At 38.0% G+C, this 17,782-nt stretch overlaps 1 protein-coding gene across 3 annotated transcripts in view; it reads right to left on the bottom strand.

The window, feature by feature from the left end:
- The window catches only part of RASGRF2 (Ras protein specific guanine nucleotide releasing factor 2), a 243,459-nt gene that overhangs the window by 121,107 nt on the left and 104,570 nt on the right, over positions 1 to 17,782 (bottom strand). For all 3 annotated transcript variants that reach the window (XM_081232427.1, XM_081232428.1, XM_081232429.1), the window contains 5 exons: positions 16,610 to 16,719; positions 15,732 to 15,850; positions 9,787 to 9,947; positions 8,775 to 8,841; positions 8,106 to 8,242 (listed from right to left, as the gene is read on the bottom strand). In XM_081232427.1, the coding sequence (XP_081088553.1) occupies positions 8,106 to 8,242; positions 8,775 to 8,841; positions 9,787 to 9,947; positions 15,732 to 15,850; positions 16,610 to 16,719 (594 nt within the window). The remainder of the gene's footprint in view (positions 1 to 8,105; positions 8,243 to 8,774; positions 8,842 to 9,786; positions 9,948 to 15,731; positions 15,851 to 16,609; positions 16,720 to 17,782) is intronic.

The following is a 17,782-nucleotide window of genomic DNA, read 5'->3' as shown; positions in this document are numbered from 1 at the left end:
CTGAGCAGAATGAGGATGCCACTTGGGTAACCAACAGAGGAAGTGGGAGGGCAGAGATGGTGTTTGGTAAGAATTGTGGCAAGTATATAGTGTTCCTTCAGTTTCCTTTAACTGTCTAAGCAATAATATAGTTACACAGACGACAGACTTAGGATGACTTAGGGCTATAGTTTTCATGTTTCGATTTTCTATTTGGTTCTTTGATCAGCCTGGTCCTTTTTACACAGTGATCTATTCTTTTCTTTCCTTCCTTCTTCCTTTCCTCCCTTCCTCCCTTCCTTCCTTTCATAGCTTTATTATATTTTAAACATTCTTTTTCACAGTCTTTTCTAAGTTATCACTCTATTATCTGAAGTTCCAGCAGTGCTAATTATACTGCTCACTATGTCTTCTGACTCTCACTCTTGATAGATCTTTTACTCACAAGATTTGTAATTTTTGATTTTGAGCACCTTGTCATGAGCCCTGAACTGTTGAGGTGTTGCTAATGCAGTGACTTTGTGTTTGCTTCTACCAAGCATTCTGGGTTACCAACAGTCCAAATATTGTTTTTGCATTAATTTCTCAGTTTGGAATTTTCACACCATTTGAATACTGTAACTCTGCATTTCAAATCCATAGGCCAGAAACACATTTGTTTTTCTCAAAGGAGCTTTTTAAAAATTCAGAACCCAAGGGGCTTCCCTGGTGGCTCAGTGGTTAAGAATCCACCTGCCAATGCAGGGGACACAGGATAGAGCCCTGGTCCAGGAAGATCCCACACGCTGAGGAGCAACAAAGCCTGTGCGCCACAACTACTGAGCCTGTGTGCCACAACTACTGAAGCCCACGTCTAGAGCCTGTGCTCTGCAACAAAACAAGCCACCGCAATGAGAAGCCCGCACACCACAACGAAGAGGAGTAGCCCCTGCTCGCCATAACTAGAGAAAGCCCGTGTGCAGCAACAAAGACCCAAGGCAGCCAAAAATTAATTAATTAATTAATTAATTAAAAGAAAATTCAGAACCCAAGACAAAGACAAACTTCCTAATGTCTCTCCTGGCCTAATGGGTTTTTTGAGTTCTTATTTCATGGAGGGGGCAGCCTTCCAATGCCCAGGCTTCAAACAAGGGCCTCAAACAAGGATCTCAATTCCTTTAAGGGGCCCAAGGCTAACCCTCACTCCTTTTGTTAATACCCCTCGGCCGTGGGACCAATATCCAAACTAAAATCATTCCCAAGTCTCTATGTCTTCAGTTTACATGCTGTCTACCCTGACTTTAAGCTCCCTTGTTATTTCTGGCAACTAGAGATTTCCCTTTATATCTGTAAATATCACCAACGTATTAAATTTTTTATTATACTGATTTTATTATTAAACATTTCTTGTTTGTAGCTAGAAGGGATCTAAATCAGTGCAGTCCTCCACACTGCCAGAATTGAAATTTGGGATAAGTGTTTTAGATCCAAAAGAGAAGATTTATGTGACTACTTTTGAACATCTTATTATCCAATGTCAGATCTCATTCATAAATCTTTCTGATTCATTGTGTTAAGCATTAAAATTACTCTCAACAGGAAGAAAAAGAAATTTTCACTTACACTCAAGTTTCAGGAGAAGAAAATGTACATGCAATCTGAACTATAGCTCAAAAGACCATGTAATAAGAAGTCATATTTAAATGTACAAAAACGTCTTTGATAACTGCCACACCTATCTGTGCAACGGATGAATATATATATATATATATCTACACACATATACATACATGTATATATAAAACATATTATGGTATATTTATAATAGAGGAGTGTTTTTTTTTAACATCTTTAATGGAGTATAATTGCTTTACAATGGTGTGTTATTTTCTGCTTTATAACTAGAGGAGTGGTTTTGAAATGGACTCATTTCTTGGAGGTTCCACAGACAGGCTTCAGTGACAGCAAGGGTGTGAACAAACAGGACTCCTGAAGGCTCTCGGTCCACCAATTCTACTTCAACCAGAGTATTTTGCCTTTATCTCACTTCCATTTGGCATTTTCAGTACTGCTACATTGAAGAAAGAGTTCTCTTCCAGAAAAAAGTTAAACTACAACAGAATTTATGCTTACGAATATGTGTATGAATATATTTATATTGGAAGCCATGGTATATATTCATGATCATATAAGCACATATCTTGGTTGTGTTGGGGAGAAGAGACTGAGTCCTGGGAAAATGAACGCAGTTCACTCAGTTAAGAAGAAAGACATGAAAATAATCAGGATGTCACATATCTTTAAGGATATATTGAATTTATGTGAATCACTATAAACCTTGAAATTAACAGGATATTAACAAAAGCAGATTCCTAGGTCATGGCTATTCTAGTTCAGTTTGTGATGACTATGACCAGGGTGGAGCCTGGGAATATGTATACTCACAAAAGCCCCAGGTAATTTTTTTGATTTATTTTTTGTTTCTTGGGGTTTTTTTTTTTTGGCCGCACTGCACAGCTTGTGGGATCTTAGTTCCCCGACCAGGGATTCAACCTGTGTCCCTTGCAGTGGAAGTGCAGAGTCCTAACCACTGGACCACCAGGGAATTCCCTCCAGCAAGGTTTTTGGAGGGTCTTGCTTAAGGAAATATCTGCAAAGTCAGTGGTGTACTGTGCCACCATTTTTTTTTTTTTTACCTTCCTAATACTTCTAAGTAGTAGGAAGAACAGTAAATTCAGTTTCTCTCTTTTAATTTCACCTTTTTATATTAAAGTAAAAAATTCCCTATTGATTCCAGAGAAGTTATTTTAAGGGAGGAAGCATGTCAGTGTGCTACAAATTTGCCTGTATTTTGACACATCTGCCCAAACCAAGAAGCTCAGAGGTGAATTTTAATTCTGCGTTTTAGTTGATACCCATAATTATAGAAAAATCTGTTTAATACACAATTATGTATGACAGTAAGACATGCACAAATGAATGCACTATATTGAAATGAATGGTCAAATCTTCAGCCTCAAATTTTTCCCTATAAATAGATGAAAAAGGGAAGAATTATTGGTCAAGACCATTAACCACTTGCACATTTTGTTGGCGGCACCAACGGTTAATTATGACCTTGCTGGTGGAACTAAAAGTATAATTAGTCGTTCAAGCCATTGTTACTTCTAAAGATTACAGCTTCAGAGAGAGAGGCCTGACAAAGCTAAACATCTTACTTTTCGTATAGAGTTCTCTATGTGAAACTGGGATTGTATCAATAGTCAGGCACCACTTTATTATCTCAAATAAGAACTACACATGATTAGTACAACATGGTACAATAGCTTAGCAAGGTGGTATCAAATCAAGCCAGGAAAAATTAAAAAATTAAAATTTTGCAAAACAAAGAGTGACAAAAATAGATAGACAAAATAATGGAGAACATAGGACTTTGCCTTCTAATACAAGGGTGTGGGTTTGATCCCTGGTCAGGGAGCTAGGATCCCATGGGCCTCACGGCCAAAAAACCAAGGCATAGAACAGAGGCAATATTGTAACAAATTCAATAAAGACTTTTTAAAAAGATCCACATAAAATAAAAATAAAATTTAAAAAAATAATAATGGAGAACATATTCATAATCTGGATTGAAAGAAAATGCTCATTTCCCTAGTCTGTAAGGATAGCTCCAATGGATAAATGTCCATCTGGTATAAACAGACAAGAAACAGAAACAGTGGAAAATGTTAGCCTCACTGATAATTGCAGAAATGTAAATTAAACCCACTAGAAAGCAATATCACTTTTCCATTAAATAGGAAAATGTGACAAATGTGACAAAACTCAACATTGGCAGGACTTAGAAGAAAGTTGCACAGATACCTTGCTGATGATGCTGTGAAATGATGAGTTACATATTCCTTGTAGCGTTTGGGCAGTCTGTCGAGTCATGTATCATGAAATCATGAAAGTGATCAGGCCCCCTGTACCAGCCTTACCGGCTGTGGGTAAGATACACCACCAAGGGACCTTTAAAAGGGGAGAAACTCCCTGTGCAAAGATGGCTAGCACCACATCATATATTAATGCTGAAACTTGGAAACTGCCTGAGTGCCTAATTATTCAGAAAGAGCTAGAAAAGTGGTAAGTTAACATGATAGAATATACATATATTGCTATTAGAAGACACCAATATGAAGAATTCACAGGAATATAAAAAGATGTAAAAAGCAAAAAATGATGCATATATACACTTAGAGTCAAACTGTTCAATTATTTCTGTATAGCAGGGTTGTGAGGGGTTTAGAGGTGGAAACATTTGATTTTCAGAACAGGGTTTCTCGAATTTAATTGCGCAAAAATGATCTGTGGAGCTTGTTAAACCTGGGGGGGTGTCTGGAATGTGGGTTCAGGAATCTGTATTAAAAAAAACCCTTCAAACCTGCTGTATAAAAATATAAGTAAAATTCAAAAAAAAAAAAAACCTTCGGGTAATTATCTGTGGAAGACACTTTGATAAACATTTATTTAGTGATCTGGGTGCTGGGAGTCTTTCTGGTTTCCTTTTTGTGTCCATATTTTTACATATACATGATAAAATATTAAAAAGTACATTTTCAAGCATTCTGTAGACTCATCTTAATAATGAATATGTCCAGAGGCATACTTGGAATACTGACAAATTCCATCAACATGTGTATAGCACATAATTTTCCCCATAAGATGAAAATGCTTTAAGCAGAGAACAAAGCCCGGTTGAGATGCCAGGCTGCTGGGCAGTAGGCTAGGCTCAATCAACAGTGGAGCACTCTTGTCTCTACCACTCACCATTCAAACCCTGAGTCAGGAAAATCACTAAGCATCTCAGAACACTCACTACCATACTCAGCTTTCAGTAGCAGCTGACATAATCACTCCCCACTCCCTGATACATTTTCTTCACTTGACTTACAGGACACCATGTCCTCTTGGCTATCCTCCAATTGCTCTGCTGATTCCTTCTCTTCTTTGTTGTTCTCCAAGACTCCTCACCCAGTCCATGGCCCTCTTCTCAGTTTATCTACATTTGCTCCCTGGGTGATCTCAACAGGGCTTAAATACCATCTAAATGGCGTAGAGTCTCCCACCTGGACCTCCCTCCAAGCGCTTAACATCTATATCCCACTGCTTACTTAACAACTCCACTTAAATTACTTCCTCTTTTTCTATTTTCCCTCTTGCACATTCCCCTTCAGCCACACTAGCCTTCATGCTATTACTCAAAATATGCAGTGTCCTCCTACTCTAGAGTCTTTGCAGTGGCTGTTCCCTCTGCACTGCCAAGGGAACGACTTTCCCTTCATTACATATCAACATGGTATTTCCATCACCTGCTGCAGTCTTTGTTTAGATGTCTTCTTCAAAATAAGATGATCATCTTTTAAAAATTGTACCAACCCCCATCTACCTCCAGTAGCCCAATCCTTCTTACCCTGGCCTATCACCCTCTGACATAAAATATTATATACTTACTTATTATGTATACTGCTATTTTCAGTTTTCCCCACACTAGAATGTAAGCTACACAAGGTCGGGGAATTTTTTGCTGCTGTTGCCTCCTGTCCATGATATATCACAAGTGCCTAAATAGTGCCTGGCATACAGTATCACTGCATAAATATCTGAGTGGCTGAAATCATAAGTGTCAAAGACACACGATATCAAGGCTCTATGGAACACAGTAATTTCATGTAATGATATCATTGTCCCTCAGAAAGATACAATTTTCTGTTGTTTCCTTCTCCAATTCAATTGTACATATAATCAACTTAATATATTAGTCATAGAAACTTGGAGACACAGGAAGAAGTTGTATACTCAACTCAAGATGTAGACTAAGTAGAGAGAATCACTTGGATGCTTCTGGGAAGCAAAGTATTGGATCCTTTCTTTAAAGGACCAGGCATAGAATCATTCATGCACCCCATGGGTCTTTCTCTTTTAGCAATGCCTCACCAGGCCCCCTAAGGAAGATCACTTAGTGCTTTTATCAACTCTGTATCTTAGGAGCCCCAGTTACATCATAAGGTAGAAGCTATAAGCAGCTGGAAAAACATCTTTGCCTACACTCCAATTCTCCCTATTTTTCCTACTTATCTTGGCTTCACAACACATACAAAATTTTGTTGCATTAAGTTGTCTACTTCCCTTTCTTCCCTACTAGCCTGCCTATCTCCTTGAGAGCAGGGACCGTTGCCATATGCCTGGTACCTACACAGTACCTGGCAGCACATGGTGATTGCTCAATTAACGTGCATAGAATCAATGACTGATTCAGAGTCTCATCAGGTAAAAGATGTACTACAGAGACTTAATTAAAGTATTAATTCATACAGCATAGAGCTAATGAAAGTATTAATAAATCACCACAAGGATGTAATTATGCAAATACACAAGATCCCATATTTTCATTCCTTTGTTAACCAGAAAAGCAGCACCTTCACTTCAGCTATTTATTCATCATCGAAACAGTCCCGGGAGAAAAGAAGTAAAAATCCAGAATTCCAGTAGAGTATATTTAGAGTGCTAATAAAAGGCTTAGATTAGGTTTGAGTCCTGACTCAACACAGTTGTGTATTTGGACAAATGCTTATTAACCTTCCAAACCTCAGGTTTCTCACCTGTGAAATGGGACTACTATTTCTGTTAGCCTTCAGAATACTACTGTAAGGGTCAAATGAGACTGTAAAATTTCATTGACATACAAAAATAATTATTTTGCCCATTCATTTTCTTTCTATTTCCCCTCAGTTTTTAGTCACTCCGAAAAAAATTAAGTGTCTGAAGAACTATGATATAGTTTCTATTTATACCTAAGTCTTATACAGTAAGTTCCCTACATATGAGCCTTCAAGTTTCGAACTTCCAAAGATGCTAACGTGCGTTTGCATGTCCAATCACGTAAGTTAGTTCACGTGTCTGGCGTACGTTGTCACATGCGTGAATCCTGTACAAGTGATTGTGCTTTTGTGTACTTTACTGTACAGTACTATATAGAGTACAGTAGTACAGTATCTTATTTCAAGCCCAGGATGTCCGGAAGCAAGTGCAAAAGTAGCAGTGATGTAGCTGGTATGCTAAGAAGAGCCAGCCATTGTACTGTACTACACTACTTTTCAAGGTAATGTATTGTAAGATTAAAAATGTTTTCTTTAATTTTTGTTTGTTTTTTAATGTATTATTTGTGTGTAAAAGTATTATAAACCTATTACAGTACATTACTATATAGTCAATTGTGTCAGTTGGGTACCTAGGCTAACTTTGTTGGACTTATGAACAAATTGGACTTATGAATGCGCTCTCGGAACAGAACTAGTTTGTATGTAGGGGACTTACTGTATATAAGTACTATGAGCTCTTCGGAAAAGGAAGACAATGGGATCTATAGCATATGCCTTTCCTGTTTGCCCCAATCTTCCTTGAGTTAACGACTTTGAAGATAATAATCAAGCTTTCTTTTAATATTTTCCTTACACAGCTTCCCTTTTCACCTAGATTGGTTAATGGAACCAAAATTAATGTGGAGCTTGGATTGAAGAATGCCCAAGTCCAATCATCACAAAGTTTTGACATTCTTTCAAATGTTGAATAAATGAAGCAATTCCCTAACTGGGCATTGCTGATCAAGGAAAGGTAAGCAAATCTGTTCCCTAATTTTTTCTATATAAAATATAGGAGCTCATTTTCAGGCTTCATCCTACAGACAGTATCTCTTCTTTGATTTGATTCCATAGTCCTTGTTAGCTGTTTTTGAATCTCTCACCATTTTCCTACCTCATTAACAAATAAGCAAAAAAAAAAAAAAAAAAATCTAGTGAGGTCACTGGAGAATTTATTACTCACAGGGCAATTTTAACACTGTCCAACACAAGTGACTACATTATCAGCTTGTAAAAAGTGCCCAGGACACAAAATGCAATAACTACATTTCAAGTAAATTTTAAACAAACAACAACCACAAATGATTTAATACATGAAGACATATAGTGGTACTGGTAGTGACCACAGCAACCAGATATAATTTTCTAATAAAAATAAATTGACTCTAAAACTCTTTCCCAAAAGTTTATGTTGTAAAATTTAAAACAAAAACAAAACCCAACTTAGGGCCAAAGCCACTTGCTTACCTGACTGATGTCACTTGTCCAGGCAGCTTTCTCCTGGCGTGAAGGTGCTAACAAGACCACAGTGAAAGGGGCAGCGTCAGGAGGCTCCACCACTATTTTAAAATCCAGGTGTCCAAACACTTGCCCAGAACCTTTGGCTTCAACACATGTAAACCAAACAATTAGATGTGAACGCAAAAGTATGAGTGATAATTGCTTTCACATGGTTCTAGTAATACAATCAATGTGCATTTAAGTCCAGAATCTCATTTCAGCAATATAGTGCTTCTTGGGCATGGGGAAGACTTTGTTAAGCTCATAAGCAGATGAAGAAACTGAGATCAGTAGGTTACTCAGGACCAGGATCCTGCTTTCCTTTTCATTTCATGGGGTTTTTTTTTAATTTCCATAATTTACGGAATTCCAACACACTAATTCAATCTCTTTCTTTTCTGCCACTGCAAAGTCACTATCAAGAGACAAATTCAGTAAAATATGAATTCCCAAAGGCGGTTTAACCAGGTCACAGTTTAAATGGCTCAACAGAAATTTTCATATATAAATGAATTCAGGGAGTTTATTCTTAACATCTTTCCTGCTTCCTTAAGCAGCTCTTCTTAGCTATGAATGAATAAAAACCATAGGACTATTTAATTCTAATATAATTCTAAGTGATAGTATGTGACTTACAGTCTTCATCGCTTGTATCGGGCTCCTCAACCAATGTACATTCTATTAGAGAGAGAACTCCACCTGTCTGGAAACAGACCAATTTTTCATTAAGAGGCTAAGAGTCTTTCACAGGTTGGGAACCTGTGATTTGCAAACCTTACATTCAACCTGCCACAGAAGAAAACAGCAATTCTGCTTCATAAATAATTTTTCAGAGTTCAAAATTAAACTTAGATGTGTAAAAGTAACTGAATTCATTGAACTTCATGGTTCTTCCCCACATCCGACTCTCACTCCCGATGTTTATAAAATTTAGCAAGTCAGTCTATGGGAGACTATATAGCACCTTAGGGGCCCTGTAGAGTGAATGCAGCTCAGCAAAGGGCAGAACTATCCAACCAGGAAGTGATTTAAGCAGTAGGAAGCCTTTGTTGTAATGTTGGATAATATTTTCAGGCACTAATAACAGAAGGTACAGATAAGGCAGACTCCTTCTGTTAAGAGCCAGCTAGTAAACCTTTTAGGCTTTGCAAGCCATGTGATCTCTATCACAACTGCTCAAATCTGCTGTTCTAAAAAAGCATGAAAACAGCCAGGGACAATATGTAAGGAAATGAGTATGGCTGTGTTCCAATAAAACTTTATTATCAAAAACAGGCAACAAGCTGCAGGCCATAGTTTGCTTACTCCTGGTACTGAGCAAGATAAAAGAGCATTTAGTAAATATTATATAATCAGTACACTGCAGTAATTTGACAAGATTTTTGTAGCTCAGTAGTCACCAACTAGCAATTTTGTCCAGGTTATGATTTTAATTGCTCTTCTTTATGGCAATGCACACTTAAATTTCTATTACTTTGGATCCAATTGACAACAAAGTAAATGTCAGGATTGGTAACTGTATATTACCTCACCATGAAATCTGACAATCTATTTTATGATAGCAGGCATAGGAAAGTCATAATTAAGTTAACCTCGATGCCTCTTAAGTGCATGGAACATAAATGGAATAGTCATATAAAACCAGTACCTTGAGCAGATGCAGCTTTCCTCCTGAACTTCTTGTACAAATTAAAAAGTGTTTTGTAAACAAGAAGCATTGTCTTTCTCCTTCCTTTTTCAAAGACAATGAACCCAGGCGAACTTTACTAAGTTTCCCCCTCTCAACGGAAGGTACTTGAATAAGAGAACCTGGTGATCACAAAAGTGAAGAACACACAGTAATTAAAATTCTGTCAAGTGAGAGCTGTTCCTGATGTAAAAACACTAGGGCCTGTTTCCCAAGATACCAAGGATTTATTTGATGCACCATTGGAACAAGTAAATCCCCTGCACTCTGAGCAGAAGGAACAATGCATTACATTCTGAGGGTTGCACTAATTCCTACTATCTTTGTAAAACACTTTAGACTTGATTATCTATAAGGTGGAAAATAAGTTTAAAAGAAAGCCAAACTGAATTCAAAGAATGAGGCACTTCTGCCCTCTGTCCTTCATAATCTGATCTCAATCAATTTATTTACATAAGAATAAGGTATATATTAGATAGAGTAATAAAATAACATAATAAAAAGCAAATCAAATTTAATTTTCCTGGAGCACTGAAGGTAGATAAATAGCATTAATACAGTTTACTTTGTATTTTAAAAATAGAATGTACAATACATGTACATTATAAAAATACACAAATTATACAATTCAATGCAATTTAGTTAAGGACTATTTTTTTTTTTTTTGCGGTACGCGGGCTTCTCACTGTTGTGGCCCCTCCCGCTGCAGAGCACAGGCTCCAGACGCGCAGGCCCAGCGGCCATGGCTCACGGGCCCAGCCGCTCCGCGGCATGTGGGGTCCTCCAGGACCGGGGCACGAACCCATGTCCCCTGCATCGGCAGGCGGACTCTCAACCACTGCGCCACCAGGGAAGCCCAGGACTATTTTTAAAGGGCAGTCATTTCAGGTTACATTTAAATTATATGTGATAAAATTTTTTTGTGGAATCTAAATGGAAAAGAAACCACATAAATTCTATACCCAGAACATTCCTGTGAGCAAAACTGTCTTCCATTCAATGTGAGAAGTTATGCATAGACTTTATATAGTTTCACCCTAATAATGACTGCCTGCTCCCCACAAGAGAAAATTTTAATCTAAGTTAAATATCAAACCAAAAAGTACCACAAAAGATGCTAGCAAATACCTTGCCTCTGACTTCTGAAATGCCCTGAGCCAGCAATATTTCTACTATTTGTTTAATCCACCACCTACCCCAAATGCAGCCTTACAAAGGCTCCTTTCAGCCTCATAAGAACTATTAAATGACTATCACAAATATTAACAGTGGTCATCACTAAGAGATGAGATTGCAGGCTACTTTATTTTCCTCTTCATACATTTCCTGGGTTTCCCGATTTTGTTGTTGTTGTTGTTTGTTTTAGAATAGTAAAACTATGATTGTGGGTCACAAAATGTTTACACTAACATATGAATATTCCAAACAGCATCTACTTTTACAGAGATCTAAAGATGTGCTGGGGGTAAAGAACCCAAGTTTCTATGGATTCCCTGAATTCCATCTATTCAGGTGAGTGTTTAGGTGGGGCTGCTTGACAAAGGCAGAATTGCTGAGGCAGTCCTGGGGGAGGGTGTGGGACTGGGGAATGAGGGCAGGGAGAAGGCTTGGTTCCAGTGAAAGGAATGGGCAAGAAGGAGGAGAGGTAGGTGGGAGCAAACTGGCAGAGAGCACAGGCAGCATGTAATTAAATATGAAGAATAACGGAGCAATGAAAAAAGCAGAAGGCAGAATGCTTAGAGGAGTAGATGGGCAAGTAACAGCAGCAGCAGGTTGTATTCATTAGACCCATGGGTGAAGCCGAAGCCACAGGAGATCTTTCAGAGGACCTGGGTCATCCCCGCCAGGAGATGGCAGTGGATTCAGCAGCATAACAACTGAAAGTCAGAAAGGGAATGGATGGGAAAAGACAGTAAGTTCTAGCTTTGCCATGGGCGGTCCTGAGTCATCCAGGCAGATAGGTTAGGGCAGAGCGGAAGACTGCAGCATAGACAGGTGGACAAGCGGGTTTGAGAGTCATTTTCAGAAGGGATATAACCAAGGCTATGAAAACTGGATAATAATGTGTTCACCGGTAAATGCTTCTAGCATTTAATGATTTTGTAAATCAGAAATTATAGAGTACAGTTAACTCATGTATTAATCATTACCGTGAATTTTAACTTTGAGGTAAAAAACACCCAATGTTTCCTTGGCAACTATACACTAATATGCTTAATCTATAACTGTTCATCTCATATCCAAATAGGAGACTGTGTGCATTAGGTATGTACAGAAGTCTATACATCTGAATTAAAAGTGAGCAACTTCAACACTGGTCTATAAAATAAGCTTGTTGAAAAATAAGTTAAGTAGATTTTTTTTTCACATTTCATCTTATGTTTGACATGATGTTTCAACACAACTATGAGACCTGAGGATTCCTTTCTAGTTGATACAAATTAGAGAACTCATAGTCTTGAATCAGTAATTCCTCAGTATCAGACCATTGCTGTGATATGATATTTTGCATCACCATCATCATCAGTCTATCTAATAATTGGGGTCAACTTACCAAAACACTTCTGTGTTTCAATCACTAAATTCCCATAGCGTGGCATTCAAGACTGGCTAATGCCCTGATTCTTAATTCCACTCAGTAGTGTAAAAGAATGAAGAGCAATTTCCAGGTTATTGGATTAGGCGTTTGAGAAGGTATAACTATTTCTAGACCCCACGTTACAATTTCAAAGGACACTGGTACACTGAAAGTACATGATTTTGAGTCTGGGAATGATTAAAGTACCACAGAGGTTCATGTCTCATTCTCAATGCATCTAGCTCTAAATTCGGTCACCTTTATTTAATTTTCCTGATTCACATTTCCACCAGACAACAATGACTAATGGATTTTGCACAAAATGTCAACTTAAAGTGTCTTTATCTTCTAATAAATATTCATATATATTTCATGTTACTGAAAATAGACACCCATTCCAAAATTTAGATCTTGGTTTTTAAGGTTTATGTCATAATCTCACAGACACTAGTCTAGACGCATTTCTGAACATTTAATCTTCACAACAACCCTAAAAGACAGCTACTACTATTAACCCCAACTTAAAGGGAGGAAACTGAGGCAAAGAGAGGTTAAGTAAATTGCCCAATATCACCCAGCAAGGAAGTGGAGGAGACAAGATTTGACCTCCATGACGTGGCTATATGTCTACCCATTATTGCCGCAGACAATTTTGCTCAAGAAACTTTGAAAAGATTTTGGAAAATAAATGACAGTGTCAGACCACTGCTATGATATAGTCCTTTGCATCGTACTCATCAACCATCTAGTAATTGGAATCAATTTACAATAAAACCTGCTTTGTCAATCACTAAATTCCTACAGATTGACATTCAAGATTGACTATCACACCTATTCGGAGGAGGCCTTTCAGATGACCTTATTTTTTCTAATCCTCAGAATAAAAATACATTCAAGATTGAAACCACACACATATTTGTACATAAGCTTTTGCACACGCACTCACGCATTGAAAAACAGACCATATATCACCCCTAAAAGTAAACAATGCAAATATTAGTATACAATTAGAGATAAACTATAGTCCATTTCATAGAAAATAGAATATCTCAAAGTTAAAAAAAATTTAAGAACCCACCTCAACGAGTTTTAAAACCTATTAAAGGTATTTAGTAAAAGTAATAATAGGAGCAACCAAAGCAAAACAATGCAAACTTTCCAAATTGTCCGTAATTGGATTACTTTCAGATTAAGGTTTGATTTTTTAAAACCACCTTTATTGAATAATTCCCAAACAGACTAACCAAACCAAACAACACAGAAAAATACTGCTGAAAGGCAAATCATTATATCAACATCAATACAGCAATAACATCAGATATATTAATAGCTGACAGAAGCACCTCAAACATGTAGTACAGAACAAGCAATAAATAACATCTGGACATGAATCAAAGGGAGAGGTGGCTCATGACTACTTTTCCTCCAGGTGCAATGAAAAAAAATATGATTTTTTCATTGGATTCGACCTTCTAGCATTTTTCAACTAAGTTTGTAGATATATGTTAAAGTTTATGTGTAATAATACTTTTCAGTCCAAAGTCCTTTCAGAAATTGAATACTAGTTATAAAAACTTTTGTTACCATTTTCACATAGTATACAGCTCAAGTCAATTAGTAAGTATTTTTCAGTGAACTCCAATTACAAGAAGAATACAAAACAAGACAGCTGACATTCAAAACTGCAGTTTTCAACAAGCAATTCAATTTAATCCATTGTTCATTTTCCAGGTTATCTATAATGGAAAGCATTGTTCTAGGCAAGAGAGAATTCATAAAAACTGCCCTTCAGAGTTACAATTACTGGGAGAGACAGGCATGCAAGCAAGTGGATGAAATACATGCACCAGGAGCAAAGGGGCTCGGAAATGATGAGGACGGTAAATTCATTCTAACTGGAGGGAAGAGGAGGGGAAGATGAGAAGGAAATTTAAAAGGCTCTTTGGAGGTGTCTGACCTGAGCCTAGTAGGACAAGCAGACCTTCCATAGGCACAAGAAAGGTGGATAAGGGCATTCCTGGTGTCCAGGCTAGGGCCAGCACATGTAAAGGCACAGAAGCAGACAAGTGCCAGGAAGGCAGGAAGCCAATATGGGGACACGGTCTGTATGGAGGAATAGAGGGGGAGTTACGAAGGCCTGATGTTGTCAGCATTAGAGTCCACTATTACTTAAAGAAAAATTAATACTAAAGCCAAAAAATGAGAAAGGTATCATATCCCGAAATATACTTCCAAACTTTAACGTACGTGTGATTTCTCTCCTTGTAAATAAATATGGAAAATAGAAAAGCATGTGGTAAATTTTTTAAGTGTTCTGTGCAAAAATTAACGTGTGTAGCACAAATAATGTCTTGTTTGATGAGGTAAAAAAAGATTTTAAGCAGCACATTTTGGTAGGCACTAGAAATGCAAATATCTTCAAATAATATTGGCATGTTATAAACAGAAACCACATTAAAGGTTAATTCTAATCCCAAATTTATATGCCACTCCTCACCAAGTTCAAAATTATGATTGTGTGCAATATATTGCCACAAATCGATTTTGTGGGGCATGATACCCTGCCCCCAGAACACCTGAGCACTTAAAAAGAACTTGGAGTGTGGTTTACATCCTGCACTCTGTAATGAAAGCCATGGAGGAATATGGACTGTTAGGTTGTTGCTTCTCTACAGTTTCCAGTACAAATATCTACAACTCTTCAAAAGCTCAATTTACTGGGTGATGCCCCCAAAGCACACCCCTCAAACATGATACCTTCGCCATCACCGAAATATGGCAGGGCAAGTTGATAGTGAGACATTTCATCTGGCAACTGGAGTTACCAACTGAATCAAATCATATCATGTGGGGCCGATCCGGAAGTGCTGATGAAAAATGGGAACAAGAGACAGCTGTTTTCACTTCGGACATTGTCCCCACTGCTATGTGAAAGGGCTCTGAGTAATGCAAGTTTCTCCTGGGCCTTTGCCTGGATGTCGTCACCACCTGGCACTGCCACTCCAATCGGCCAGAGCAATCTGTCCTCCCTGGAGCTGCAGAGAATGTCCGGTCCACTGAGGAGGAGAGTCCAGTCAGAATGTAATTTACTGTCCCACTCGTGCTTTACTATTATTGTGTTGCTGTTTTTCATGGCCCCTGAAAAGAAACAGCACAAAGGTGGGCCTCAACCACAGCCTCGGTCAAGGCCATGGGGACATCCTGCATGAACAGCATCAATCAAACAGCTAAATCAAGCCTGCTCCAAAATGCTTTCCTGGATCTGCCGGTGATAATGTGACAGGTGCAGAGACCACTTAGATGGTGGGTCTGCCGAACAAGGACTTACCTTGGCGGATGAAAGTTTGGCTAGTGTCCAGCAAAATATCACAGCCCTCTACGATCATTCTTTCTATGGCGAGGTTCTTCCTGATGTTTTCAGTGTCACTCACTTCATCATGCATAACCCTGTCAGACACAATACAGGATCACGGTAAGAGATTTTCTATTGTCCCAGCAGATAAGCAAAGGAGCTCCATCTGGGAAGCTAGGGTTTGAACTTGTATCAGTTTAACTGGGGCTGTAGGGTAAGTCATGCTGGACTTCTAGCCTTCATCAAGTCATGACTCAAAGCAAAGCAAATGTACATCATGATTCTTAAGGATAAGTGAGTATCCTGAGAATGCTGCTTGTAAAGGCAACAGGAAAGCAATATATTATTTTACGAACAGCTCCATTCATTGAAATTAGGATGCCATTTCTTAGAGGTGGAATAAATTAGAGAACTTTATACCATTTATCCCATATAAGCTAAAGGAACACAGATGCCAAAACACTGAAAAGTCACCGATAAATCCAAAATATACATTCTCCAACTTCCTACCAAATATGGGTGCAAAAATGCAACTAACAACCATTCTTCTATTATGATGAAAGAAATGTGAACATTTTCAAACTTAAACCAAAATATGCCTAATCTCAATTATATAAATTTACATGCCATAAAACCATTTTCAAAGATATTTTTTTTCTTGGTTAAAATTAATGTGCATGCTGATTCAGCACCATCTCAGGAGCTAGCATTTAGCTAGCATTTAATGTTCAGCAGAATCTGAGAAGCTGGATTGTGTCTTGCTTCTTGTTCCCTGGACATATATATTCAGTTTCCACAAAAGACTAATGTGCTACTTTGCCATATCAAACCTTTATTATAAATTCTCCACATACCTGGACAGTTCTTCTAGTTTGGATTTAGCAAACTCCAGACTTTTCCTCTCCACATGCTCATGGGGAGTATGGGCTAGGAGTTCATGAAGTGTGATGATATACCTGGGGATCTAAAAGCAAACAAAGGCCAGCATGAGCAAAGGTCAGGATGAGTAACACTAGATCTTCTCTATGTGCCATCATCACTTCTGAAGAGCTCATCTCTACTCTTACAGTTTTGACTGTTTCACAAATATATATTTTTAAGAAATACATTTTAAATGAACTATGCTTCATATATCAAACACACACAAAAACTTCACCAAGAACACATGAAGATAATAAAGTTTTATATGATAAAGAAATGATTATTTCCTCAGATTTTTAATATAATCATACATTTCTTTTTTTAATTTAATTTTATTTTTTATACAGCAGGTTCTCACTAGTTATCTATTTTATACATATTAGTGTATACATGTCAATCCCAATCTCCCAGTTCATCCCACCACCCCACTTCCCCCCTTGGTGTCCATACGTTTGTTCTCTACATCTGCGTCTCTATTTCTGCCTTGCAAACTGGTTCATGTGCTGTTTCTAGATTCCACATATAGGCGTTAATATACGATATTTGTTTTGCTCTTTCTGACTTACTTCACTCTGTATGACAGTCTCTAGGTCCATCCATGTCTCTACAAATGACCCAATTTTGTTCTTTTTATGGCTGAGTAATATTCCATCGTATATATGTACCACAACTTCTTTATCCATTTGTCTGTCGATGGGCATTTAGGTTGCTTCCATGACCTGGCTATTGTAAGTAGTGCTATAATGAACACTGGGGTACATGTGTCTTTTTTTTAATTATAAATTTATTTATTATTTTATTTATTTATTTTTGGCTGTGTTGGGTCTTCATTGCTGTGCGCAGTCTTTCTCTAGTTGTGGCAAGCGGGGGCTACTCTTCATTGCGGGTGTGTGGGCTTCTCACTGTGGTGGCTTCGCTTGTTGCAGAGTATGGGCTCTAGGCATGCAGGCTTCAGTAGTTGTGGCATGCAGGCTCTAGAGTGCAGGCTCGGTAGTTGTGGTGCACAGGCTTAATTGTTCCACGGCATGTGGGATCTTCCCGTGGGACTTTCTGTGCTTCCTGGACTTGGGTGGCTGTTTCCTCTCCCATGTTAGGGAAGTTTTTGA

The sequence above is a fragment of the Mesoplodon bidens genome (assembly GCF_964165515.1).
Source record: "Mesoplodon bidens genome assembly, chromosome: 4".
Lineage (NCBI taxonomy): Eukaryota > Metazoa > Chordata > Mammalia > Artiodactyla > Ziphiidae > Mesoplodon > Mesoplodon bidens.
This window is presented reverse-complemented; position numbering and strand designations above follow the sequence as displayed.